The 26,726-nt window shown below is 47.9% G+C and overlaps 2 protein-coding genes across 2 annotated transcripts; both read left to right on the top strand.

Annotated features, from left to right (window-relative positions):
* The first annotated feature begins 231 nt into the window (after positions 1 to 231).
* Positions 232 to 5,763, top strand: Krt5 (keratin 5). Its single transcript, XM_048449600.3, has 9 exons — positions 232 to 877; positions 1,419 to 1,633; positions 2,382 to 2,442; positions 2,550 to 2,645; positions 2,766 to 2,930; positions 3,298 to 3,423; positions 3,723 to 3,943; positions 4,652 to 4,686; positions 5,102 to 5,763. Exons 1-9 carry the CDS (start codon positions 332 to 334, stop codon positions 5,401 to 5,403), a joined length of 1,767 nt encoding a protein of 588 aa, XP_048305557.3. The 5' UTR covers positions 232 to 331; the 3' UTR covers positions 5,404 to 5,763.
* Positions 5,764 to 18,671: 12,908 nt separating this feature from the next.
* On the top strand, positions 18,672 to 23,093 carry LOC148119038 (keratin, type II cytoskeletal 6A). The gene is made up of 9 exons (XM_087899328.1): positions 18,672 to 19,235; positions 19,799 to 20,013; positions 20,307 to 20,367; positions 20,527 to 20,622; positions 20,801 to 20,965; positions 21,383 to 21,508; positions 21,796 to 22,016; positions 22,228 to 22,262; positions 22,363 to 23,093. The coding sequence occupies exons 1-9, from the start codon at positions 18,729 to 18,731 to the stop codon at positions 22,593 to 22,595; spliced, it is 1,659 nt and encodes a 552-aa protein (XP_087755454.1). The 5' UTR covers positions 18,672 to 18,728; the 3' UTR covers positions 22,596 to 23,093.
* The last annotated feature ends 3,633 nt before the right edge of the window (positions 23,094 to 26,726 follow it).

Genomic DNA, 26,726 nt, shown 5'->3' with positions numbered 1-26,726 from the left:
AGTTGGCAGCACCCCCAACACACTGCCAGGATACCAGCGCTGCAAGGGAGGGTTATTTCTTACTGAGCAGAGGCTGCCGGGAGGAGCATTTTGCCCCACACCACTGTGCAGGTGTGTTGGGTGAGCTCACAGTTGCCCCCCGGGCATGCCCAGCCCACTAATCATTCACAGCTCGACAGCTCTGCTGCCCAGCCCACTTCTAAGGTGGATAAAAAGGGGCCTTGAAGCTCCTAAGTATCAGAGCCACCCACAGCGTCCTGTTGAGCGCCGACCTTCCAGCACCTCCCCACTCCCAGCGCCCAGTGCTCTTGCTCCTTCAGGGACAACCATCATGTCTCGCCAGTCAAGTGTGTCCTTCCGAAGTGGGGGCAGCCGCTCTTTCAGCGCCGCCTCTGCCATCACCCCATCTGTCTCTCGTACCAGCTTCAGCTCGGTGTCCCGCAGTGGTGGTGGTGGTGGTGGCAGAGTCAGCCTTGGGGGTGCTTATGGAGCAGGTGGCTACGGCAGCCGGAGCCTGTACAATGTGGGGGGCTCCAAAAGGATTTCATTCAGCTCCGGCGGTGGCAGCTTCAGGAACCGATTTGGTGCTGGTGCTGGAGGCGGCTTTGGCTTTGGAGGAGGAGCCGGCAGCGGCTTTGGCTTCGGTGGTGGAGCCGGCAGTGGCTTTGGCTTTGGTGGTGGAGCTGGCTTTGGTGGTGGCTATGGGGGCGCGGGTTTCCCCGTGTGCCCCCCTGGAGGCATCCAAGAGGTCACCGTTAACCAGAACCTCCTCACCCCTCTGAACCTGCAAATCGACCCCACCATCCAGCGGGTGAGGACTGAGGAGCGCGAACAGATCAAGACCCTCAACAACAAGTTTGCCTCCTTCATCGACAAGGTGAGATGTGGTTCTGTCCAGGGCAGATAAGCGGGTGTGGGCTCTGGAGTGAATGCCAAAGACAGCGGTGGAGGGAAGATGCTCTAGGCTTTGCTCAGTCACTGCCATTGTCTCTAGGTGACTCTGTCTTGGCTTTGTCCCCTCCTTAGTTAGATAGCAGCTGGCAATCAGGGTCAGAGTTTCTCTCCTCCAGAGGGTACCCCCTAAGGGTATCTGATCCTAGTGTGCTGAGATGAGCTCAGGCCTCTGATAACCAGATTGCATAGAGGCTGAGGTGTCTCTTGGGCAGTCTGGGAGCCTCTTAAGCCCTCGTGAATTGGACCACACTCCAGCCAGTCACTACCGGGCTCTCTGTGCCCTGCATGAGGGAACTACCCTCCCTAGAGGGAGGATATTGAGCATGTCCATGACGATTGTCCCTTACAGGTCACAGGCCAGGCACTGAACACAGGGTTTGGTGGGACGGCATGTGACAAGTGGTACCCTAGTAGAAATGTCACAGAAGCTGAAACTTCTCCCTCTCACACTCGGCCCCCTCCAGGTGCGCTTCCTGGAGCAGCAGAACAAGGTCCTGGACACCAAGTGGGCCCTGCTGCAGGAGCAGGGCACCAAGACCGTGAGGCAGAACCTGGAGCCTCTGTTTGAGCAGTACATTAACAACCTCAGGAGGCAGCTGGATGGAGTCCTGGGAGAGCGGGGCCGCCTGGACTCAGAGCTGAGGAACATGCAGGATCTGGTGGAGGACTTCAAGAACAAGTGAGTTGTAGTGTGATGGAAGAGGCCCTGGGGGTCTCCCTTGCACCAGATCTGCTCCATAGCTGGGCCGAGGTGTCTGTCTTTCCCGCAGGTGAGGAGCATGCACACTACACCACTAAGACAAAGCTCCAAGCCTCTGCTAGAAAGTTCCGATCCCAGGCTTGGCTCCGCTCCAAAGCACTTACCCACCTGCCTGGGTAGCAGTGTGTGCCCCAAGCACCACCTGGTGAACTGGCTGTCCTGGAACCTTCCCTCTTTGAGGATCTCCTCTTAGTGCCCTCAAAACATGAAGCGTAGCCCTTGATAGTTTCCGTTCAAAGAGGAACTGATGACAGAACCCTGCTGGGTGGCTCCAAGAATTCCCTTAGCCACACCAATTGGCCCCTGCTTCTGTGGGCCACTAGTGTTTTATTTCTTTGTGTATTCCTGGTGGTGTTGGAGAGTGAACTCAGTGAACTCACTTGCATGCTAAGCATGCACTCTGTCACTGAGCTACACGCCCACTCCTGCAGGATCATTGCTGAACCAAGTAATAGTAGTGATACTAGATGAGTATTTGGTAGGCACTTTCCAAGAAGGCAGCATCTCACAGGGTAAGGACTTGCCCAGGTCTCATGGTGGCCCACTTGTCTGCCTGTGAGATGTGAACAGACTCCTTCTAGTGTGGAAGCATGCTCACATGACTGCACAGAGACCCTTTACCTGGCCCTGACCACCTGACCAATGCTTCCTGTCCCTTTACCATCAGGTATGAGGATGAGATCAACAAACGTACCACCGCTGAGAACGAGTTCGTCATGCTGAAGAAGGTATGTGTGGTGAAGAGAACCCATAGCCCTGGGCTGTGCTCTCCTGGGGGTGGAGCCATTTAAGGCAGGTGCAGGTTGTTTGATGGCCACCACCGCTATTTCTTTAGGATGTGGATGCTGCCTACATGAGCAAGGTGGAACTAGAGGCCAAGGTCGATGCCCTGATGGATGAGATCAACTTCATGAAGATGTTCTTTGATGCGGTAAGCAATTAGCCTAAATTTCTCCTGTGGGTGCTTTATTATGATACAATAAATGGGAGATTTCAATGAAACTCACATTAAATAACAGGATCAGATGACTGACTTCAAGTGTCCCTATAGGAGCTGTCCCAGATGCAGACACATGTCTCAGACACATCCGTGGTCTTGTCCATGGACAACAACCGCAGCCTGGACCTGGACAGCATCATCGCCGAAGTCAAGGCCCAGTATGAGGACATTGCCAACCGAAGCCGAACAGAGGCTGAGTCCTGGTATCAGACCAAGGTGGGTGCTTGGGTGAATATCGAGGCTGTTGCTGTCTAGAGGTATTGTCCAGGATTCCAGGTCCTAGCAGTGCTAAGGACAGGACTCCCAGGATTGCTGAGGCCACTTGGAGTAAACTGCAGGGGAGCCAGCTATCTGGTCTCCACAAAACCCAGGAACTTGGGCAGAGTTTCATGGCAGTACCTGTAGGAGAGCCAAGACTCTCAAGAAGTTACTTAAGATTAGCTCCATCTTGCAAAGGCCCAAACCAGCCCCAGACCCCAGAGGACTCCACCACTTACCACTCTCGACAGTTCCTGCCTGTGGACTTGGGGAAGTGTATCTCACCCTGTGTTACTGTCTTTTCCTTCTCTTTTGGTGGCATTAGTATGAGGAGCTGCAACAGACGGCTGGCCGGCATGGCGACGACCTGAGAAACACCAAGCATGAGATCTCGGAGATGAACCGGATGATCCAGAGGCTGAGATCTGAGATTGATAATGTCAAGAAGCAGGTAAGGAGAAATTAAAAGAGGACAAGGGGGTCCTGGACTTACGAAGGAAGACATCTTTTGTTTTGCATTTGACACACACTCATGAATGCATGCACACATACACACACATGCATGTGTGCATGTGTACACTAAGCTGGAACAATTTACAATCTGCCGTATTTCACCACTTATAATATCCAGGATGTACTGGATTCTTTCTAGGGCCCCAGGTTTGGTATATCTGCCTTAGACTCTCAGAAACGGACAGTTAGGACAGTTCAGCCACCAAAGTGTCCCCACTGCTCCTTTTATCTCCACAGTGTGCCAACCTACAGAATGCCATTGCGGATGCAGAACAGCGTGGAGAGCTGGCTCTCAAAGATGCCAGGAACAAGTTGACCGAGCTGGAGGAGGCCCTGCAGAAGGCCAAGCAGGACATGGCCCGGCTGCTGCGCGAGTACCAGGAGCTCATGAACACCAAGCTGGCCCTGGACGTGGAGATCGCCACGTACAGGAAGCTGCTGGAGGGCGAGGAGTGCAGGTGGGCAGACATCGTGCCTGAGAAGGCCTTTGCTTTGAGAGAGGAGAGTGTGATGGAGGGCGCCAGATGCACAAACAAATGGCTGAACACCATCCAGTTTCAGTCTGGCATGGGGTGGACCACGGGCTTTGACTGGTGTCTTTGATTCACTCCCCACGCCATCCTCGGGGATCAGCTAAGGACCCCAGCAGATGTGTCCTGCACGGCGTCTTCCTTCCGCTTTGCTCATGCTCTTTCCTAGACCTTGGTGTCCACGCCACACTCCTTCATTCTTAGTCTCCTCCACCGCCGGGATGCCTTTCATGACTTCTCCAGCTGACTGAAGCTCACTTCCTCTGGGTTCTCAAACTATTGTGTATTCTTCATTTTTTTCTGACACGGGCATTGCTAACCGTGAGTTTCCTTCTGGCTCGAGGTCCCCTGCGGAACGCAGGATCCTATGGCAAAGCCTGCTTTCTCATTGCCACATCATCATCGCTGCAGCTTCTGTACACCTTCCGTGAACTGGGTGGAGGAGAAGGGATTAGAGTCTTCCTTTGACAGCTTGGCTCTGGGCCACATCCTCTTCTCAGGCCAAATCCTTCCAGAAAGCATGATCTTTTCTAACTTACAGGAATTTAGAAATATGCAGGGACCTGGCTTTGGGGTGACCCTAATCATGACAATGACAGCTTTGATTCACTCTTATCCCAACTTTTTGTCTTTCAGGCTGAGTGGAGAAGGAGTTGGACCAGTCAACATCTGTAAGTAACTTAGATCAACTCTAAAGCCCGCTGTTTGTAGATGGCAGACATTCCCCATGCCAATAAATGATCACCAGACAGTGAGCAGCAGGTGGTGGGGGGACAGCACAGGCAGGGCATGTGGTGATGCAGCTCCACCCGACCTCCTATAGGATTCATACACATTGAGTTTTGTTCTTAATACTTGCCTCTACCAAGTACCTGGCCCTATGCCTTGCCTCTGGTGTCATCATTTTTCTGTCAAGGACCCCAGATGAATAACTTAGCTCTTCTAAGTTATTAGAACTTAGCTCTGGCTCATTCTGTTACTTTGTAAAAAGGTCAGGTATACACTCTACCCAGGCAGGATCAAACATGTTAGCTGTGTGGATTCAATCTGAGAGACCCTCCTCACCCATTCCTCTTTTCTCCACAGCTGTTGTCACAAACAGTGTCTCTTCTGGCTACGGAGGAAGCAGCCTGGGATTCGGCGGCGGTGGCAGCTTTGGCGGCAGCGGCTTTGGCGGTGGCCTCGGCAGTGGCCTTGGAGGAGGTGGTGGAGGCTACTACTCTAGCAGCAGCGGGGGCACTGGTCTGGGTGGTGGGCTGAGTGTCGGGGGCTCTGGTTTCAGTGCAAGCAGTGGCCGGGGCATGGGCTTTGGCAGCGGTGGGGGCAGCAGCTCCAGTGTCAAATTTGTCTCCACCACCTCCTCCTCCCGGAGGAGCTTCAAGAGCTAAGAAGAGCTGCTGCAAGACCCTGGCCCTCATGGGCAGCCCCAGGCCCACGGAGATTGCTTCCTCTAGGCAGTCACCCAGGCCTGCTCTTTCTGGAGAGTAGTCTAGACCAAGCCTACCGCAGAACCACATGGTTTTGGTTCCTAGGAGGCAATGAATCCCAACCTCTGGCCTCCCAGGCCACAGTTCTACATTGTGCTGCGAGTCAGTTTCTAGGCACCTATAGATGCTCTTCGATGACACAGATATCCCATGTTTTCCAGAATGGCAGCCACCAAAACAGAATTCTTACCCTGAAACCCACCTTACTTCTTGTTCTGACTTTCTCCAGAGTGTGTTCAATAAAATGCTTTTATAATATAAGCCTCCAAGTAGAATGGTTTTCTCCAGGTCTACGATCACCTAAGACACCTCAAGGTGGGTCCTGTCCAGGTGTGCCTGGTTTCTTTGTTGATTCCCAACGAGTACTCTGAAAGGGGGAGTGGCACCATGGGTGGTCCACAGGTCGGGGAGGCAGGGAGGCTGTTTCTGCAGGGCACAAAGGGGAGTGTCCAGAGTCACACCAGGGTAGATTTAGAGCCCTGTGTTGAAGTGGGGGCTACTTAAGGCAGTCTGATTGGTAAGGAACAGATAGATGGGCAAATGGGTTCAACTGAGGTTGAATAAAGACTCCATTGGCACAGAATTCCAAAAGGCCTAAAAAGATGCTGGGATTTTCTAACATCATGGGTACCAAGAGAGTCAACAGGCATTTTGTGTCAGTGCCAGGGATGTAGTACTTCACAGTTCACCAAGTAACACTGGTGATTTACCTGAGATGCCAGGGCCTCTGCGTGGTGCTGGCATTCCCTCTTAGGTGAGCTCCCTTGCACTCATGAACAAGTGAATGTCTAAAATAAGTCCCATTTAAGGATGCCTGGGAAGCCATGTAGTGAGCCTTCAGAGATGAAGGCTGTTAAAATAGGCCCTGAATAGAGTGTTGTGAGCCAAACTCATGAGAGGTATGGGCTGATGAGTCAGTACTTTCAGCAGTGTTTGTTGTAGGTACTTTATTGTTATGACCTTAAGGCTGTGGAACTCTATTGTGCAGAACAATCCGTTCTTTCCAAGTATACACAGAGGCCCAGCTATGCCGTTTGGAGTGGGTGGAACCTCTCTCTTCCCTAGGTAGATCCCGTGAAGCAAACCATCAGAGTGTCTGCCTCAGTAACACTGATGCAGCTATTTTGACTTGGAAAGGAAGGCCCACGAAGTCCATTTCTTTCAAAAAAAAAGTTTCTAGGTGTCAAAGACTTAATCTATTCACTCAAATTTAGGTATTTTAAGAGACAATATGATTGTGGGGACATTTAGGAATCAATAGGTCTGATGCGTTAGAAGAGGGAATCTGGTTCTCCTTTGAATCCAGTGGCTACAATCCCCGCAGCTGCAGGAGCACCCTGCTTATGTCTAGTAGGACCACCATGTAGAAGTGTCATTGGACTCCAGCATGGACTAAAGCCACGAAGTTTTGTCATCTAGAGCATTTCAGCTGCTGTGACTACAATTCCTGGCTTGTATGGTCAAGGCCCAAAGCCAACCAGCACAGTTTTTGATCAATTTTGCTGTACAAATTCTTTCAGAGTAGCTGAGATTTCTACTTATATCAAATTGCGGAATATTGTTTCATTATTCTGCTTCCCCCAATTTCATCTCCTCTCCCTCCCCTCTCCCCTGTTTGTGGATGCACTATGGCAAGACCGGAGACTCGAGTTGGCACTTGCCTTTCTCTGGAGAGTCCCATATCATCATTACCGGGGTGGAGCTGCTCCCCCAGAGGCCTGGGAAGTATCACTAGCAGTCAACAAATGTGATAGGGCCTGCTGGCGCCTGGCATCAGCAAGCACACGGTAACTCTCTTCCACCGTGCAATGGGACCATTCACTGCGGGGTTTATCAGTATTCCTTGCACACTCCATGAAATGAGGGCTATGTGAGCCTGAGACAAAAGGTGCACCTCACTGAGCTTAACATCAGGCCTGGTTTACAGTAGAACAGGCAAACAGAACTTAACATGGGACATGCAGAGAGCCCTGGACTGAGCCACAGCATCCAAGGGTATTTTAATGAGAGACCCAACCCTACACTCCTCCTAAGTGACAATTAACCGTGCCTTCTGATTCAGACCAGTGAAGTCTATAAAGTGGAACTTACAGAGGTAACCCGAAGCAACGGAGATCTGTGCTACACACAGCATGCTAGAGAAGTTCGCCCAGGCTGCGTAGCAGCTCGAAGCACATGAGCAAGCTAGATGACAAACCACAGCAAGAGATAGATGCCTCTGCGGTAGTGAAGTTGGGGGAATGACAGTCACTGCCCCCACTCCAAAGACTGTCCCAAGCCCTAGTTTCTAATGACCTCTCAGCTGTGAGCGCCTTGCCCACCCATGCACACCTGTAGGTATTTACGCAAAGCTGAGCACACGAAAGGCAACAATCCCTCCTCACGCAGCAGAGAGCTGAGCCCACAGAGCAAAATGCTGTCTCCCAGAAGGGAAAGACAGGCAGACAAAGATAGAGAATTTTAGCTTGCTGGGGTAGAGAGCGCCACCAGGAGGAAGATCAAAAGGGTGCTTGACAGACAGGCAGCTCAGTACCATGAGACAACTCAGGCTGGGGAAACAGCCTTGCTTTAGTGAGTTTTACCTCTAGGGGCTCTACCAAGTCTGTGTACGGAAGGCTGGAGAAAAAAATCCCCTCATGCCTCCAGCAGGGGGAGCAGAAAAGAATTGTTTTAGAAACTGTTTCAGAGTTTTATTCTTCACTGCCTGCCTCTCTGGAGTTCCGGACAAGGGCTTAAATCACAACTGATTTTGCTGGGATCCGGGCAAGCCTAATTGATCTGAAAGAAGGGAAACGAGAGAGGCTAAGAAACAATGTTCTACTGGGATGAAGTGGGGGATGCTCCAGGCAGGGCATGTTTACGAACTCTTTGATTGGGGCTCTCTGGAATGAGACGACAATGACAAAACCCAATGAAACGTAAAGGCGCACACACAGAGGAGAGGCCCTGGAGGAAATGGGGCTGAAGATGATAAACCTTGCTGTGAGATCGGCTGCACAGAAGGTGTAACCCACGTGAGCGGGAGTCCTAGAGAGCAGGGTTAGAGGAATGGACAGAGGAAACCAAAACCAAACAAACAAAGACCCCCCCACACACACACACACCAGAGTCAATAATGACGGCCACCAAGTCACAGATACAGGAACACAATACACTCACTTCACACTTCAGAACGTCAGTGATAAAGAGGAAAGCTTTGGAAGAAGCCAGAGAGAAAAAGCAGATGACCTACCAAGGAGTAAAGAACAATAATCAGATATGTGGCTTCTGCAGAGAACTCCTTCCCCATGGGTCAGGAAGAGAATGGCTGGAGACAATCAACACTAAGGAAACAAACCCCATTAACATAGAAATTCTGTATTTTTTTAAAACCTTCTCTATGAAAGGGAAAGACAGTCAGGTATGGTGGCTCACATCTATAAATCCATCATAATCAGCCCAAGGGAGGAGGGTTGCAAATTTGAAGTCATTCTGGGCTATACAGCAAGTTCAGAGCCAGCTTGGGAAACTTGGTAAGATCCTGTCTCAAAATAGGAGAATCTTTTAAAATGCTGGGAATATGGCTCAGTCAGTGGTCAGTACTTGCCCCTCATGTACAAGTCTTGGGCTCCATCCCCAGCACTGGAAAAAGGTGAAAGGGAGAAATAGACTTCCTTAGACAAACAAGATTGGTGGGACGAGCTGCCAGCAGTCCTGCCCTGGAGGAAATATTGACAGAATTCTTCACTAAGTAAGAATACTGCAGAAGCCAGAAACAAACCTTCATTGAGGGAAGAATAAACATGGAGAAGGAATAAACAAAGGAAAAGGAAAAGCTTTTGTGTTTTTCTTTTTCGTTGATCCAACACAGTCTGCTCAAAATTATAATGGCAACTATGTCTTCGATGTGTTTGTAATGTTTTCGTGAAAGATGACGGCCATGATGGAGAAGACAGGAGAAGGACGTGGGGTACAAGGCTACCACATAGAACTCACCATGGTTCTGAACTGAGACTATGTCCTTTGAAAGGACATAGTCTCAAATAGCTTTATAGATTCAAGGCAATCTCAAACTCACAGTGGTACATTATGCTTAGATTGTCAAAGTGCTTTTTACACAGATGTAAAGAGTCTAAAACAGCCCAGCTCAATCTCAAAGAAGAACAGAGGCAGAAGAATGACTCTTACTGCAAATCCACTGACATCGAGGCCATGCAGCATGTGAAGGGACTGAAATGGTGGGAAAGGAGTCACAACACAGAGCTCCCAACTAGCTGCACAGAAGTCTAATCAGCAGGTCCTTGGCAAAGACACAAAGGCACTCCAGTGGGGCAAGAAGTCTTTCTAAACAGGGGGCTCTGCCACAACTGTATACTCATTCACAAAAACGACAACCTAGGTACCTTTAATTTTCCACAAATTTAACTCAAATTGTTCAAAGCACAAAATGTAAAGTGGAAAAGTATAGGATCCCTACAGGTACCAAAGGATAGAACCCAGACAACCTTGGGCAATGTGTTGGTAGATATAGTAAGATATATATTAAAGAAGTAGCTGATAAGCTGGTCCTCATTAAAATTAAAACTCTATTCCATAAAGAACAACACCAAGAGAATGAGTAGTCAAGCCACAGAGTGGAAGAAAAGGGATTCAGACAGTTGCAGAAAATGCACAAAGATCTCTAAAAGAAAGCTTAGTGAGAAGAGCGAAAGTCACTTGGATAGAAATGTGTTAGTGAGCACAGAAGGCACATCACTCAATTATGTATTGATAATGCATAGTCAGATGACAAATAGCCATAGGTGAGCTGTTCAATATCACAATATGTCAGTGACGTGCAAATGGGATATTACCAGGGCTAAGCAAATGGTGCCCAAACCCAGACCCTGGGCACCACCTAGTGCTGGCAGTGCTGTGAACAAGAGGAAGTCATGGTTGAAGGCAGTGTCACTTTGGGACAGACTTTTGTAGCTTCTGACAAAGGTAAACATACTTGCATCAGAAATACAGCAATCATAGTCCCTGGCATTTGCACAAATGAGCTGAAAGTACCCGACAATCCAAGAACCTCCATATGGACTTTTAAACCAGCCATATTCCTGAATACCAAACTACCTGATGTCCTTCAGAAGGCCAGCAGACAGACTGTGGCATATCAAGAAAATCAATATTATTCTGGATTTAAAAAGAGCTATTAATTCATGAAATGCACAAAGACAAATTAAATATGCATTACTAAATGTAAGTAACTGATCTGAAAAGGTTATGGTTGGAAGCATCTAATATCTATCTATCTATAATCTATTTATCTATTATCAATCAATAAATCAATCAACCTTTCTGTCTGTCTATCCATCTATCATCTATTTATCTATCACCACTCACTCAATCAATCTTTCCATCTATCATCTATTTATCTATCATCAATTAATCAATCTTTCTATCTGTCTGCCTACCTACCTACCTACCTACCACCTATCAATCAATCAATCTATCTATCATCTGTCTAGTTATCTATCTATCCTGTATCAATCAGCCTGTTTATCTACCTGAGAGACCCAGGCTCCAGCAGATCTGTGATCCATAGCCCTAATACAATCCATGAGCATCCAATGAAAGAAACATACCCTGAATTTGAAACCTGAGCCAGTGAAAGAAACACTTTGTCCCTAAACCCAGAGCCAGAGAAAAACACCCTGAATCTGAAACCAGAGCCCCTAGAACAAACTTTGCCTCTAGAATCTTAGCCTGTTAAAAAACAATTGGAGCCAGAAAGATAAAAAGAACCAGAGGAAAAAACACAGTTTGGCCCTAAAATCAGAGCCATCTCCCCCACCCCCTGCACCCCATCACACATATAAAACCAACCAATCCCTGAGCAAGAAAAACCGACCAATCTCTGAGTAGGAAAGTAGTAACCTCTAGTCTAGAGGCACGACTCCCCATAGGAGTCTAGGGAAGTAGTAACCCCTAGCCTAGAGATGTACCATGACCTTTTCCTGACCTTAACCCAGAGAGGGCAAGCCTGTAGACTTGGAATTCTCCTCACCCCATGTGGGCAGCCAATCCCAAGCCTTGTAGACATGGAATTCCCCAAGCCTTCCCATCTATAACACCCCCCCCCCCACACACACACATCTCTAGGGGTCTCTCTTGGTCTGTTTCTGTTGCTGCTGTTGCTGCCCCTGCCATTCTGGACAGATGGAGGGACCCAAGCTATCTTGCAACAAAGGCTCTTTGCTCTTGTGTTGGATATGGTCTTGTGGTTGTAATTTGGGGACCTGGACTTTGGACATAACATATCTATCTATCTATCTATCTATCTATCTATCTATCTATCTATCTATCTATTTATCTATCTATCATCTACCTATCCATCAATCACCTATCATCACCTATCAATCTATCATCTATTTCCCTATCATCTATCTACCATCCATCTTCTATCAACTGTCTATCATCTATAATCACATTCTAGAAAAAGACTCAGAAAGACAAAGCAACAGAAGCTGACAATGACAGGAAGCAGAAGGGATAGATAAATGAATCATGGGATTTAGGTTTTAATCATAGGATTTTTCTAGATCAATGAAATCCCATCATTGCATATTCTTCAAATCTCACAGAAGAGACAAGAGCTGGATGACCCTAACATTAATCATGCACTTTAGGGGGTAACACCATGTCAGGCAGATTCATGTACTGTAACCGTCATACCACCTGGCTGGAGGGTGACCACAGTGGGGCACACTGCTTAGTTGTGTTATGAACAAAGTGTTGCTTTAAAAAGGGAAGTTTACTTTCAAAAACGGTGCAATAGCCTTTGAAAACTCACATACATTTGCTGTCAGTGCATGAATTCCATTTTAAGGTATCTATTTATGCAAAGTGAATATTTATATTCCTAGAAATTTTGGTGTGTTCAACTCTCATTTATTCAATGGAACCCCTGGCTGGAAATATCTCGGGAATTGTTGGACAGGAATTGATGTAGGAAGTCCTTCTGCATATGTGTTGCTTTTATTGGTTAATGGATAAAGAAACTGCTTTGGCCTGTGATAGGGCAGAGTAGAGCTAGGTGGAAAAACTAAACTGAATGCTGGGAGAAAGAAGGTGGAGTCAGTAAGATGCCATGTAGCCACCAGAGGAGAAAGATGCAAACCACCAGCTGGAACCTTGCTCGTAGGCCACAAGCCTCATAATAAGAAGTAAAATAAGAGAAATGGGTTATTAAGATGCAAGAACTAGCTAAAAATACACTTAAGCTATTGACCAAACAGTATTGCAATTAATACAGATTTTTGTGTGATTATTTTGGGAGTCTGGGTGGCAGGAATTGAACAAGCGGCTTCTGGCAACAAGAAATGTGTTAACCGAAGATGACGTATTCAAGGACCACTCAGTACGAAGCACACTCAAAACACATTGTTGAGTGAAAGAGCCCAGATACACAAACAATAGATCTACTAATATAATAAATTATAAATTCATATGTTACATAATGTAAATATATACTGTATGGCTATTTGATGGAAAAATCAAATGTTTTCATGAAGCAGTGGAATTCACAAGGATGAGCCCAAAGGAATTTTCCAGAGTAATGTGAATAAATATTCTATTTTTCTGATTTATAGGTTGTAGAGACACATGATCTTACCAGAATAATTTGAGTTCTACACACTTAAGATCCATGATTCTTTTTTACATATAATTTATACTTCAGCAAAATGTAGTTTTAAAAGAAAGGGAAAATATTTCCCATTTCTTGTTTCCACAGTGGAGATGGACAGAAAGAAGTGTGCTGGGAATAGAATCCAGGTTCTCCAGTCCTCGAGAGACTCCAGGGCACAGACTTTCCTCATCACAGTGAGTGTTCCTCTTGCCAGCTTAGAACAATCCAGGCTATTTCTTTCCAGTGTCTGAGGGAGGGCAAGGACCAAGGAGGAGGAAGTAGGCCGAGCCCTTAGAGGCTTAAGTTGCAACATGAGTGCCACAGACTTGTGCCAGAGTTATCAATGATCTGTCGTTAATCCCAACCTCAGGCTTCAGGTGAGATCATAAGGGCAGAAGGGAGCCACTGGATGCCAAGAAACGCCAGCGCTGACAGTAAGGGTGTTGCTGTCTAGGGCATCTGCACTTCAGGAGCCAGGTAACGTGTCTATGAGATCTTCAGGTAGGCTTACTGCAAAGTTGTCCCAGTGTGGAGAAATTGCTCATCACATTCAAAAGGCCGTGTTTTCCCCAGTTCCCCCAGGAGCCGAGTGCATTATGGTGAGATTCTCTAGGACAACTTCACCTGGCCACTTCCATTATGCAAGCCAGCTGCCTTTTGTATTTCATTGGCAGCTTGTTAGAGTATCCTGTCTCCCCTGCCCACTACATTTTTGAAAGTCACACAATCTAGTAAGGTGGATCCTGTAGTAGTGGTGAGGAAACCAGAGCACCAACGAGGCGGGGATTAGAGGGCAGGGAGCGCTCCCCTTGGACATCGTCCTGGCACCTTTGAGTCCTGACTTGGCTCTTTTTCATCTTGGCCATATGAGGGAAGCAGAAACTGCTTGGCACCTCTGCTAGGACCCCTGTCCTGCTCATCCAGGCCAGCCCTGGCCTGGTCCTGCCACTCAGCTGCCCCTTTCCACCTCCCCAGCCACTCTGGAATCTTCAGCATCTCTTTTTGCCTCAGATCAAGGCAGTGTTCCTCCAGCTAGTTTCTCCATTCTGACCTGACAGGTCACAAGCTGTCCCTTCCTTGTAAACATGTTTTCAATCCCAAGCCCAGCTCTGCTCTTCTCAGTGCCTTAAACATTCAGTGTAACAAGGGCAAAATAGATAAAAAGGAACCGAACATTTTCTAAATGTTTCTCCTGTAACAAGGATCTATACAAACAGATACCAAAATCAATTGATAAGACAAGCGAGCTACATCTACAACCATACATACATGCACGTCCCTCATGGCACAGGGCAATTATCAGTCTTGCAGGTGCATCCCAGAACCCTCTGGCCACATGGTACTTTGGGTGGTGGAAATGGAAGTTACAATGTTTCTCTTCTCTGTAAAGAAGAGGTTAAGGACACATCTCAGTTTCAGATTCCCAGTGGGTAACATCTGGGGATTAGGGATCACAGTTCTGAGGCAGTTCCACTGTGGATAACGCCCTTGTAGTGACATCTGGATTTCACAGGTGACTGGATTCAGAGACCTCTTCCTACTGAAGATTGGTTTCCAGCAATAGTGGGAACCACTCGGGTTTTCTGATATGTGACCTGGGGTGTGTTCTCTGCAAAAAAGGGGGGTATGAGGGTGCAATTGCAACTACAAGGTAGACCTAATTTTGTGCATATCAGGTGTAGTGATTACCTGACACCCTGGCTGTGTAATAGCAGTCTGCTCGTCCCACCCCTGCAGTGGCAGAATCTGTTCTAACACGTGCACTTAGCTGCACGTGTATTTCTTTCTCTTGGGATACTCCTGAAGGATCGGCTGTGGGATTCCCTGGGAACAGCATCATCCTGCCATGTGGTTTGTGGGATTACGTGCTTAGTCCTAAGCCTTCTATGATCGTCAACGGGCTCCACCCAGGGAGGCTGAAAGACAAGGCAAATCATCTTGAGGCTACTTTCCCTGGGCCCAGTCTTCAACACTTCCCTCTGACCCACCTCCATGCTGGGGACAGAGTGAGCAGTTCAGGCCACCCTCTGGCCAGGAACAGGGCATTCTACATTCCATGGCCACCCAAGGCAGCTGCAGGCTGGACTGAATAGGATTCTTCCAGCACAGAGGCGAGGCTGGCTTCAGCAGCTGGCTAGGCAGGAGCTCAGCTGCCATTGAGTTACTCACACCGCTTGCTTCTTCCCCCACATATTTGTCTAAACTATCACCCTTTGTTCTCATCTTATTATGAAAGGTGGCCCTTCCTCACTGGCTCCTCTGGGAAACAGAGCTGCCTGGGGTGAGACTGTGGGGCGTGACTCAGGGCCACCAAGGAGAACTCAGGTAAGTCTCAAACCCTTTAGGGGTACCTCTGGTCTAGAGCTCCCATGGATACTGAAGTAAGGTGTGAAGACACTTGCCTTCAATCCCAGCACCGAGGAGGCAGAGCCAGGGGTAGTTGGATCTCTGTGAGTTTAATGCCAACCTGGTCTTTAGAGCTCAAAGCTACATAATGAGTTCCTATTTTTGAAAAGAGAAAAGAAAAGAAAGAAAAAGAAAATGGTGTGTGTGTGTGTGTATGTGTGTGTGCTGACTCTTCCAAGTCATTGGAACAGGTTCTCAGAATGCTCCCTAGCAGGTGACTAAGGAGATTTGATTTAAAATTTTAAAATAGAATTACTTTATTTTAATAATCTCATAAATAAAGACATTATACAGTCAATTTTGGTAACTACTCAAATATCTGCCCAGTTGTGAGGATTTTATATTAGAACCTCAGTTCTCAACCTGTGGGTTTCGATTCCTGTGGAGGTCGAAAGACCCTCTCATGGGGGCTGCATATCAGATATTCTGTATCCTGTATATCAGATATTTACAATACTGTTTATAACAGTAGCAAGATACAGTTATGATGTAGCAACAAAAATAATTTTATGGTTGAGGTCACCACAGCACTAGAACTGTATTAAAGGGTCAGAACATTAGGAAGGTTAAGAACCATCTAGAATTTATTATTATTAGAATCTGCATAACCAGCCTACCAGTGGGCAAGCTTGTGTCAGAAAATCAAATACACTTTCCACACCAGTGGTATCGGGAACATATGCCGAGCCTGGGGTCAGATAGAAGACTGAGGTTAAGCAAACTCTGATGGGCTCAATGACTAAAAATGAGGTTCCTGCTGCAACTAAAGAACACACTTCATCTGAGGGTACCACCTCTAAAATGGTACAGTCACTTGTGCTGGCCAAGGTCAGCATGTCTTCGCACAGCCAGACACAGTTAGGGACCCAGCAGAGGCTAAACAGGTAGCCTGACCCCAACAGAGGGAATGGAGCCTACTGGGCGTGAGCCAGACTCCTGCTCTCTAATCATGAGACATAGCTCCTGCAGGCAGTAGGGTGGGCTCTGACAATCCCGCTGGAAGTCACTCTTCCTGTCCTGTTGCTGTCACTTGAGGCTCTGGAGGGTGCAAGGCAATCTCCGACACATGGCTCCCAGGTCCTTGCTAAATATGGCACAAACTTGACAACCATGGCTTTGTTTCTCCTGCTGCCCTCCAGATACCCTCCCCATACACATACATACTAAACCTGTGTTCCAGTTTCCAAAGCTTCTCATGGATCCCTCCACATCAAACTCCATCGTGCTTCTTTCTAATAACAATAATTAGCTCATCCTCATTGAGAGCTTGTGTGTCATATACTGCACCAAGACTTCCATGGGAATTTTCTCATCTCTGCTTCACAGCTCCGTAGGAGGCACAGCCACAATTTACGTCTTCTCTATGCATAGAAAAGTACACGTGAAGAGTTCAGTGTTTGCACATGAGCACACAGGCACCTGCTCTGTCTGACCCCAGGGCTCATGCTCTGCACCAGGGGCTGGTAAAGGATTTCCTTAAAGGAATGAAAAGCGAATTCTTCCAGCTTTGAACATTGCAGTCTTGGTTGTCACAGTGTGAAGCAGCTGCAGACTTTGAAATACATAGAGTCGGGAAGTGAGAAGATACACACACGTTGCATCACTGACTTCCCCACCTTGCAGAGTGACCACACCTAGTGCCCCTAACTCGAGAGGGTAGCGAGAATCAGTGCTCCGAACCATGAGATGCACTTGTTTCCCAGAACTGGGTGGAAGCACATTCTTGGGGAAGCATTGTGCAACAGGGCGGAGGGAAGACAACGGCTTCCGTTGTCTGGGGAAGGTCTCTCTCCTGCCAGACGCTGACTTAGCACCTTTGAGCAGTCGGGAGCTTCCCACCTTCCTGGATGCTGGGTCCCCAACGTTCCAGAGAGCAGTGACTAAATTCGAAACAGTAACAGGACCTTACACGGGCTCCGGTCAGGGCGGGAGTTGGCTTCTCCTCCCACGGCTGCTTCTCGAGCTACTTGCTCTCAGAGACAACACACCTGGAATTGCTCAGATTCCTCATGCATGGTTTCTACTGCATTGGCAGGAAGAAGTGACCCTTGCTCCTCTGCAAAGCAAGCACAGGTTTCCTTTGAAATTTGACTTTTTCAAGAAACGTGACTAGAAAAATAAATCGAGAATAGACTTGTGAAACCGCCACCCCTGTAAATGCCCATTTTAGTAATTAATCTGCATGCCCCCTTGGCTTCCTGGACACACCCTATGTATAACAATTCTGATTCCTGATCCCTAAGAAATGTCTAGATAGATGGTTAGACAAATCCTGAGGATGCCCGGAGACTGTGGTCCTTTTCTTTTGGGATTCTTTAGTCTAAGCTCTGAGAAAATGTCCCAAATGCAGTGCAGAGGGCAATGGCTGAGAAAGTGGAAAGACTGTTTTACTTAAGAATCAGACTGATGAGAGAGGAAAGAGTAGGGAGAGAAGCAGCAGCTAGGATGGAGCAACTGCAGAGGTCAGGTGGGGTCTGCCTCTGTACTCAGGGAAAAGCCAAGTAGAGCTTAACATGTAGGACACCGGCATGGTTAGGCTCACCACGGGAAGAAACAACTTATCTACTCTCTGGCCTAAGAAAGGAGGGTTGTATAGGCAAAGAGCCTCTGCTGGCCATGCCAGATGAAAAGGAAGAGCAGCCAAAAGCTACAGAAGAATGAGTTGTATGTAGCTGGCAATTTCTACAGATGAATATTGGGCAAACGCCTTTACGACTGCAGGGAGATCTGACAGAGCTAGGGAGGGAGGGGCAGGTGGAGGGAAACCTGTGTGGTGAGGGGGCACACAGGGAGTGTCTAAATAAGCAGAACGAAGGGACAATTATCATAGATCAGCTCCTTGTCTCTTTTGTTTGAGAAGATGACTAACTCATGACTTCAGAGAATTTACGTCCAGGCTCATTGTATTCGGATCAAGTCAAGGCTGGAAGGCAGGAGAATTTGCTCCATGACTAAAGAAAGCCAAAAGCAATCTTCAAGTATCATACGTTTCTAGAACTTGAGGTGATCTCATTATTTGTAAAGCCCGGCCCTTCCCACTATACAAGCTCGCCTTCGGGACCCAGCCCAGCCACACTGTATATAAGCAGCTGCCCAGAGACCATCACGCTCATCCGCTCAGCTCTGCCCTGTACTCTCTCCCCTTCACAGACTTCTAACTCCAGGAACCATGTCTACCAAAACCACCATCAGGAGTCAAACCAGCCACCGTGGCTTCAGTGCCAGCTCAGCCAGAGCGCCTGGGCTCAACCGCTCTGGCTTCAGCAGTGTGTCTGTGTGCCGCTCCCGGGGTAGCGGCGGCTCTGGGGCTGTGTGTGGAGGAGCTGGCTTTGGCAGCAGAAGCCTCTATGGTGTGGGGAGCTCCAAGAGAATCTCCATCGGAGGGGGCAGCTGTGGCATTGGAGGAGGCTATGGCAGCCGAGTTGGAGGAGGCTTCGGCTTTGGAGGAGGAGCCGGCAGTGGCTTTGGCTTTGGTGGTGGAGCTGGCTTTGGTGGAGGCTACGGGGCCGCTGGTTTCCCCGTGTGCCCCCCTGGAGGCATCCAAGAGGTCACCATCAACCAGAGCCTTCTCACCCCTTTGAACCTGCAAATCGACCCCACCATCCAGCGGGTGAGGACTGAGGAGCGCGAACAGATCAAGACCCTCAACAACAAGTTTGCCTCCTTCATCGACAAGGTGAGACATAGTTCTGTCATTAGAGATAAGCAGGTGTGGGCTTTGGAGTGAATGCCAAAGACAACGGCGGAGGGAAGATGCTCTAGGCTTTGCTCAGTCACTGCCATTGCCTCTAGGTGACTCTGTTCTGACTTTGTCCCCTCCTTAGTTAGATAGCAGCTGGCAATCAGGGTCAGAGTTTCTCTCCTCCAGAGGGTACCCCATAAGGGTGTCTGATTACAGTACACTGAGATGAGCCCAGGCCTCACATCACATCACAGAGGACTGAACTGAGGCAGGAGTCTCTACAGGGCAGTTTGGAGTCATCACAGCCAAACTAAATTGCGCCACACTAGAGCGTGTCACTGCCAGGCTGCCTGTGCTCTGCCTGAGAGTTCTGCCTTACTTAGAGAAATGGTGTTGGGAGGGCCACTATGTATTGCGCTAGTAGGCCCAGAGCCAGGTAGGTCCAGGGCCAGGGTCTACACTGAATGGGTTGAGGCAGACAGCCTGAGGCAGGAGTCACACTCATGAAGGGATCACAACAGAACAAAATCCAAACTTCTCACACTTGGTGCCTTCAGGTGCGCTTCCTGGAGCAACAGAACAAGGTCCTGGACACCAAGTGGGCCCTGCTGCAGGAGCAGGGCACCAAAACCGTGAGACAGAACCTGGAGCCTTTGTTTGAGCAGTACATCAGCAACCTCAGGAGGCAGCTGGACAGCATCACTGGGGAGAGGGGCCGCCTGGACTCAGAGCTGAGGAGCATGCAGGAGACAGTGGAGGACTACAAGAACAAGTGAGTTTAAAATGGAATGCAGTTTGCTGAGTTCATGGCAATGAAGACCCAAACCTAGACTTGGACTCCATGAATTAAAATAGTTAGGCCATGAAGATGAAATGAGCAAGTGTTGTCAACAGCTAAAGGCAAGCACCATGGAGGGAAACGGAGTAAAATATTCAATCACACAAAATATTCGTCAGTGATGTGATTTGGTTATATTGCATTTGTGGAAATGGGGGGTGGGTCACAGATTAGCTTTAAGGCCATCTACCTGCTGACTACAATGTGCGGACCCCTCCCTCTTGTAGATATGAGGACGAAATCAACAAGCGCACAGCAGCAGAGAACGAATTTGTGACCCTGAAGAAGGTGAGCTGACTGAGTTTCTCTGCTGCTGGGATTCTCTACTGATGGAGAGGAATGCTTTGCATGTCTGGTCCATTGCAGAGTATGGTTGCCAGGGAGACAGAGCAGACATTGCTGTGCAAGAGAAATAACCCAATTCCATGTTGTTGACTCTTTTGTCAGGATGTTGATGCTGCCTACATGAATAAGGTTGAACTGCAAGCCAAGACAGACAGTCTGACAGATGAGATCAACTTCCTGAGAGTTCTCTACGATGCAGTAAGTTGCTTCCATCTCTCCCTGTCTCTGTCTGTCTAGCTACATCTGTCTCTGTCCATCCCTCTGTCCTCCCTTTTTCAATCTGCCCTATTTACTTCCCCTAGCACAGTGAGAGTGTGGCATTGATAATATCTGTAGTCCTTACATCCAAAGCTGATGTTTCCACTCTGTTCTGTAGGAACTGTCTCAGATGCAAACTCACATCTCAGACACATCTGTGGTCCTCTCCATGGACAACAACCGCAGCCTGGATCTGGACAGCATCATTGCTGAGGTCAAGGCCCAATATGAGGAGATTGCTCAGAGGAGCCGTGCTGAAGCTGAGTCTTGGTACCAGACGAAAGTGAGTATTTAGGTGGAGCCTGAAGAAGAAAAACTGGGACCCAATGAGTTCCATAAGACCGCAATTCCCTCCGAGGCTAGAGATCTACTAAGGAGAACCTGGGATCCTGTAAGAGCAGATGGACCTTGTACTTGCGTTGTATAGTGAAGGGTAGTCCAGGGATCAACAGAAGCCAGAAGAAGAGGGAAAGTTACCATGGGTCCACAGGACCTTAATTTGAGCTCTACTGGGGATACAGGACCACATGAGGTCCCACAGAACATTGTTAGTGCCCAAGAGAAGTATGTAGTCCATGCTCTCCCGCAGCTTCTCCTGAGGAAAAGTCATAGCACCATGGATAATGCAGTCCAGTTAGAAGTGAACTAGGTTTTGCTGTTAATAACTCACATAAATCTTCTGTTTTCTATTGGTCTTCAGTACGAGGAGCTGCAGGTCACAGCGGGCAGACACGGGGACGACCTGCGCAACACCAAGCAGGAGATCGCTGAGATCAACCGCATGATCCAGAGGCTGAGATCTGAGATCGACCACGTCAAGAAGCAGGTAGCGCAGACCAAGATGTTCCCTTCGTTTCCTGTTCTCTAGCCTCCTGCTCACTGGGAGCAAAGATCTCGGGCTCGCCGGGTGGTAGTTACACGTGCCTTTAATCCTAGGATTGGTTTGGAGACAGAGGAATGTGGATCTCTGTGAGTTTGAGGCCAGCCTGGTCTAGTTCCAGAACACCTGGTCTTGAAACACAAACAAACAAACAAACAGACCAAGAAGATGTTGGAATCACCCTCTGGAAAGAAGCACAGTACAAGTTTGTTTTTCTCTCTTTCTGTGTCCAGTGTGCCAACCTTCAGGCTGCCATTGCTGAAGCTGAGCAGCGTGGGGAGATGGCCCTCAAGGATGCCAGGGGCAAGTTGGAAGGGCTGGAGGACGCCCTGCAGAAGGCCAAGCAGGACATGGCCAGGCTGCTGAAGGAGTACCAGGAGCTCATGAATGTCAAGCTGGCCCTTGATGTGGAGATCGCCACCTACAGGAAGCTGCTTGAAGGAGAGGAGTGCAGGTGAGTGCTCCCCTCCTCCAGCCTGAGGACACCTCCATGATGCCAGGCATGAGCAAAGCATGAGGGAGCACTGGCTGTGTTCACAATGGCTCCCTTCAGGGACCACTCTACCAGGGATTCTCTGTGACCTGTCCCCACACTGAGGGTTCAGGGGGACCGAGGTCATGACTCCCTAGGTCTCACCTTCTCATCTGCTCTGTTCCTATTCTAGGCTGAACGGTGAAGGCGTTGGACCCGTCAACATCTGTAAGTACACCGCTTGCCGCCTCCCCTTCCCCTGCCTGGTGCCTGACTCGCTGGACAGAGCGAGCTCACAGTGTCCCCGTCCCCTCTTCCCTCTTCACAGCTGTGGTGCAGTCCACCATGTCCAGCGGCTATGGCAGTGCAGGTGGTGCCAGCAGCAGCCTGGGCCTGGGAGGAGGCAGCAGCTACTCCTACAGCAGCAGCCATGGCCTTGGAGGTGGCTTCAGTTCTGGCAGTGGCAGAGGCATCAGCGGGGGCCTCAGCTCCTCTGGTGGCAGCTCTTCCACCATCAAGTACACCACCACCTCCTCCAGCAGGAAGAGCTACAGGCACTGAAGTCCCTGTCGCCTGAGCTTGTCTGCTCCCCAGACGCTCTGGTGCTGTCCCTGCTTCCCCCCTCCCTCAGCTCTCTCGTTAGGGCTGAGAAGCTGAGTCCTCTGCTCCCCTCTGTCCCCTCCCTGGGTCCCCAATACTCTCTTCTGATTGTCATCCTCTGACCTCACATCACGGGTCACTCACATTTGGTGCTGCAAGCTTTATTTAGGTTTCCAAGCTCTGCCTCCTGACTCTGTCTCTGAGGCTGCCTGAGAAAGGGTCTCTCTGCCCCTTTCCTTCTGGAAATCGTTGTCTGGCTCCTACTCACCTAAACAGGAGCTTCCCTTTAGCTTCCAGTGGCCTGAGAAAACCCCAACTTCTATGTCGTGAACCTCCCTGGCAGTAACTGTGATCACACACGTCAATAGTCCTGTGATGTACAGAGTCTGTGCTCATGTGATGTTTCTCTGTTCTTTGCTTTCTTGTAATAAAACTTTATAAAGCAGGTTTATAACATAATGGCTTCTCCCACGTGTATTTTTGTAGCACATTGTTTTCTGTAGAGACTCACAACTTTGTTAAATAAGGCATACAAATCTTTCTTTCTTATTCTTTGGGGATCTTATGTGAGCATAGAGTGTTAATGAGAAAATCCACTCCTCATGTCTACCTCACCCATTCCTCCTCTATCCCTTCCCAGTTTTCCTCCCCATCCTCTTGTGCTAACTCCTGCTTTCTTTGTTTTCCCCAAAGAGTTCATTGGTGCTGCCTGGAGGTGCAGGGTGTATTAGAGTCTAATGGACACAACACCTTTCAGGGGCCACATTCCTAAGAAAATCACCCTTTCCCATAGTAGTCATCAATAGCCAACACCTCTCAGCAAGATGTCACTATGAGGGAGCTCTTCCCTGGTCCGTGCTGGGATTTTCACTGGCTCCGTCCTTTGTGAGTTTTCTGCATGTATTTCCAGTCACTGTGATGTTTGTGTACAGAGGTCCTGTGATGTCCAGCAAACACTCTTTCACTGTTGGTATTCACCACCCTGACTCTACAATCTTCCCTTCCTGTTCTGCAATGATCCCTGAGCCTTGGCCTGTGTGCAGGTGTGATACATCTGTCCATTGAGAGCTGAATATTTCACGGTCTCTTATCTCTGCCCGATGAGCAGTTGTGGGTGTCTCTGCTAATCATCATCTACTGTAGAAAGAAGTTTTTCTAACTCAGCTTGAAATATACACTAATAATTGGTATAAAGATGTGAACTGAATGGATTACTGTGTGCAGTTAACAGAATAACTATAATAGTTTCTTCCCTGGGGCCTAAGACTAAGGCACCTGGTTTGAATTCATTTAATCACCAGGGCTGAGTTCTGTCTTGTGGAGTGGGCGTTAGATGCAATCAGATCATGGATGGTTATTCCCATAACATTAGTGCCACTATTGCCCCATTGGCCAGTTCAGGGTAAGGGTGTTGAATACTTTCCCTTGTTATAGACTAGAACTTTTTAGCTCTATGATAGCTATCCAGGAGGAATAAAGTTTCTTGATCCATGCAAGCTGGTTTCCCCAGTGTTTTATAATTTTGTGTGCTTTTCTTCACATAGTGTTACCAGCAAGTTCTGCAGGATAGCCAAGAGCAAGGTTATCAGTCTATAATATTTCAGAGGGCACACTGATCAACAGCTTGAAAAAAAACATATTTCTTGCTCTAGGCCTTCTATCTGATAGCCTGCGGAGCCCGACTGAGACATTGTCCCCCTGTATAGGGTACACTGTTTAACTCCTTTTATACGTGCATATGGATGTATTTCAGGAGGCTTTAACAATAGAAGGCTTCCATGTGGCATTTTCAAGATCTTTACTGTTCGTTGTCTCTTCTCATAGGACTCCTGTTTCCTACCTCAGATCCTTGCCCCTTTTAATACTTCTTGTTCCATTGCTCATCTTTCCCAATCTACACGACCTGCATTCTGTTCTTGCTTTGCTTGAAGTCCTTCTGTGACTCCTTTTTGTCTTTCTGCACTGTTTGCTAACTTTATTTTAAATATCCACATCTAAAGTTTCATCTCTAGGAGAGGGACAGGTTGCAGTTGTTTTTCTGGGTCTGGGTTATCTCACAAAAAGTATCTATAAAGTCCTCTATGTCAAAATGTTTACTGAGATTAAACCAAACAAATTTTAAAAATCACAAAACACCAAGTTTCACACAAGGATAAATCAATATTCAGGATCCCTTGAACCCTGTGAAAGAAATAGAGTCGCCAAGACACATGCTTCTAAAGGAGGGGTCAAGAAAAGTAGAAAATAGCCCAGGGCTCCAGCCCTGGCTCCCCACGCAGGAGCAGCCAAACTCATAAGCACAAGGGAAGCCAGGTAGACATGGAAAAACTGACTGGCAGATTTAAACAAAGGAGAAGCCCATGGTTCTCACAAGCCTTAACCCATCAAGGGATCTGGTGTAAGAGTCTCTCCTCTGCGTGCCAGGCTGGCTTTGAAGAAATCCACTTTGCCAGCTGTACGAGCTGCTTTTGTGTGTCAACTTGACACAAGCTAGAGTCATCAGAGAAGAAGGAGCCTCAGTTGAAGAAATGCCTCCATGAGATCAGCTGTAAGGCATTTTCTTATTTAGTGATTTATGGGAGAGGACCCAGCCCATGGTGGAGGTTCCATCTCTGGCCACTGGTCCTGGTTTGTATAAGAAAGCAGATTGAAGAAGTCATGAAGAGCAAGGCAGTACAGACCACCCCTCCGTGACCTCTGCTTCAGCTTCTGCCTTCAGGATCCTGCCCTGTTTTGTTCCTCCAGACTTCCTTCAATGATGAACAGCACTCTGGAAGTGTAACCTGGATAAACCCTTTCCTCCCTTCTTGTCTTTCTGTCATGGTGTTTCATTGTAGCCATAGGTACCTGAATAAGACACCACTCCCACACTTCAGAGTGCCGGAGCTGGGCATCATCTTCAGATGGCAGCTCACTTTGCAACTCAGTTACTGTGGATACCTGAAAGCCAGAGACCTAGAAACAGTCCCCACTAAGAGGGGACAATGAGAGGCATTTTTGGAGAGGAGGAGACTTAGTCAGGAATCCAAGGAGAAATGCACGTGTTAGGGACTTTTGTTTTGAAGGGTGTGGTGGCCAGTGGTTTCTTTCCCACTGTGAGCAAGCAGACCTGTCACCTGAGGATTTGCAGAGCCCAAAGCCAACACCCTGCACAAGAATATCAGGAATGGAGAGAAGCTCAAGGAGATACTACAAGCAGATAGCAATAAAGAAAAAATGAATGAGCATGGCCACACTGCTCAGAAATGCGTGGACACATTCAACAGACCAAACATAGACATCCGTGGAAAGGAGGGGGGAGCTGAGATAAAAACCGAAGGCACAGACAACTATGCAATGACATTTTAGCAAAAAATCCCTTAACCATAGGACAAAATATTGATATCCAAACACAGGAGACATTTAGAATCCCAAATAAATATGCCCAGAAATGAAATTTTCTAAGTCACTTTCTAGTTTAATTGACATGGCTATAGAACAAAGGAACAATATTAAAAGCTGTGGAGGAAAATCACCAACTCACTCAAGCAAACTCATTAGACTGAGGCCGTATTTTTATTAAAACTCTAAAATCCAGCAAAGCATGGAATCATATGTACACACCCACTACCATACAGGCTCACATATGTGCTTTATGTATATATGTGCATGCTCAAATTTTGTATGTGCATATAAGCTATTTAATATATGCATATATATGTTTTCTGAATTATGTTCTCAACATATTCCAGGCTGAGCTGGCAATTGATATGTAACAGAATGTCTTTGACAGGATTCTGCTCCTCCTACCTCCACCTCCGGGGTGCTGGAGGTACAGGTTGTGTAGCATGGCGCCTGCCTAGAATGTCACATTGAAGCTCCCAGAAATGAATAGCTGCCAACAGAAGTCACTGTTCCCAGAAAAGTTAGCTTTCTCACACTGGTGGAGGATTACAGGCGCTCTAAGACAAACACATACTGAAGCAGATCAGAGCTTAGGCCAGCATCCAGGAGGATCCGGAAAGGAACTGAACACAAAGGGAAGTAAGGCAACCACCAACACAAGAGCTCGGAAAATAATGAATATCATGAGAGGAAACATGAGCACATGAG

Source organism: Myodes glareolus, chromosome 19 (genome assembly GCF_982192425.1).
Source record: "Myodes glareolus chromosome 19, mMyoGla1.1, whole genome shotgun sequence".
Classification (NCBI taxonomy): Eukaryota; Metazoa; Chordata; class Mammalia; order Rodentia; family Cricetidae; genus Myodes; species Myodes glareolus.
The sequence above is the reverse complement of the archived record's forward strand: the minus strand, read 5'-3'. Positions and strand labels throughout refer to the sequence as shown.

Excerpts from the sequence above, each read along its gene's own strand:
- Krt5 (XM_048449600.3), top strand. The coding sequence starts at position 332 with ATGTCTCGCCAGTCAAGTGTGTCCTTCCGAAGTGGGGGCAGCCGCTCT. Across the intron at positions 2,443-2,549 it reads AGTTCGTCATGCTGAAGAAG|GATGTGGATGCTGCCTACAT; the intron begins GTATGTGTGGTG and ends CTATTTCTTTAG. Across the intron at positions 3,424-3,722 it reads TTGATAATGTCAAGAAGCAG|TGTGCCAACCTACAGAATGC; the intron begins GTAAGGAGAAAT and ends TTATCTCCACAG.
- LOC148119038 (XM_087899328.1), top strand. The coding sequence starts at position 18,729 with ATGTCTACCAAAACCACCATCAGGAGTCAAACCAGCCACCGTGGCTTC. Across the intron at positions 20,368-20,526 it reads AATTTGTGACCCTGAAGAAG|GATGTTGATGCTGCCTACAT; the intron begins GTGAGCTGACTG and ends CTCTTTTGTCAG. Across the intron at positions 22,017-22,227 it reads CTTGAAGGAGAGGAGTGCAG|GCTGAACGGTGAAGGCGTTG; the intron begins GTGAGTGCTCCC and ends TTCCTATTCTAG.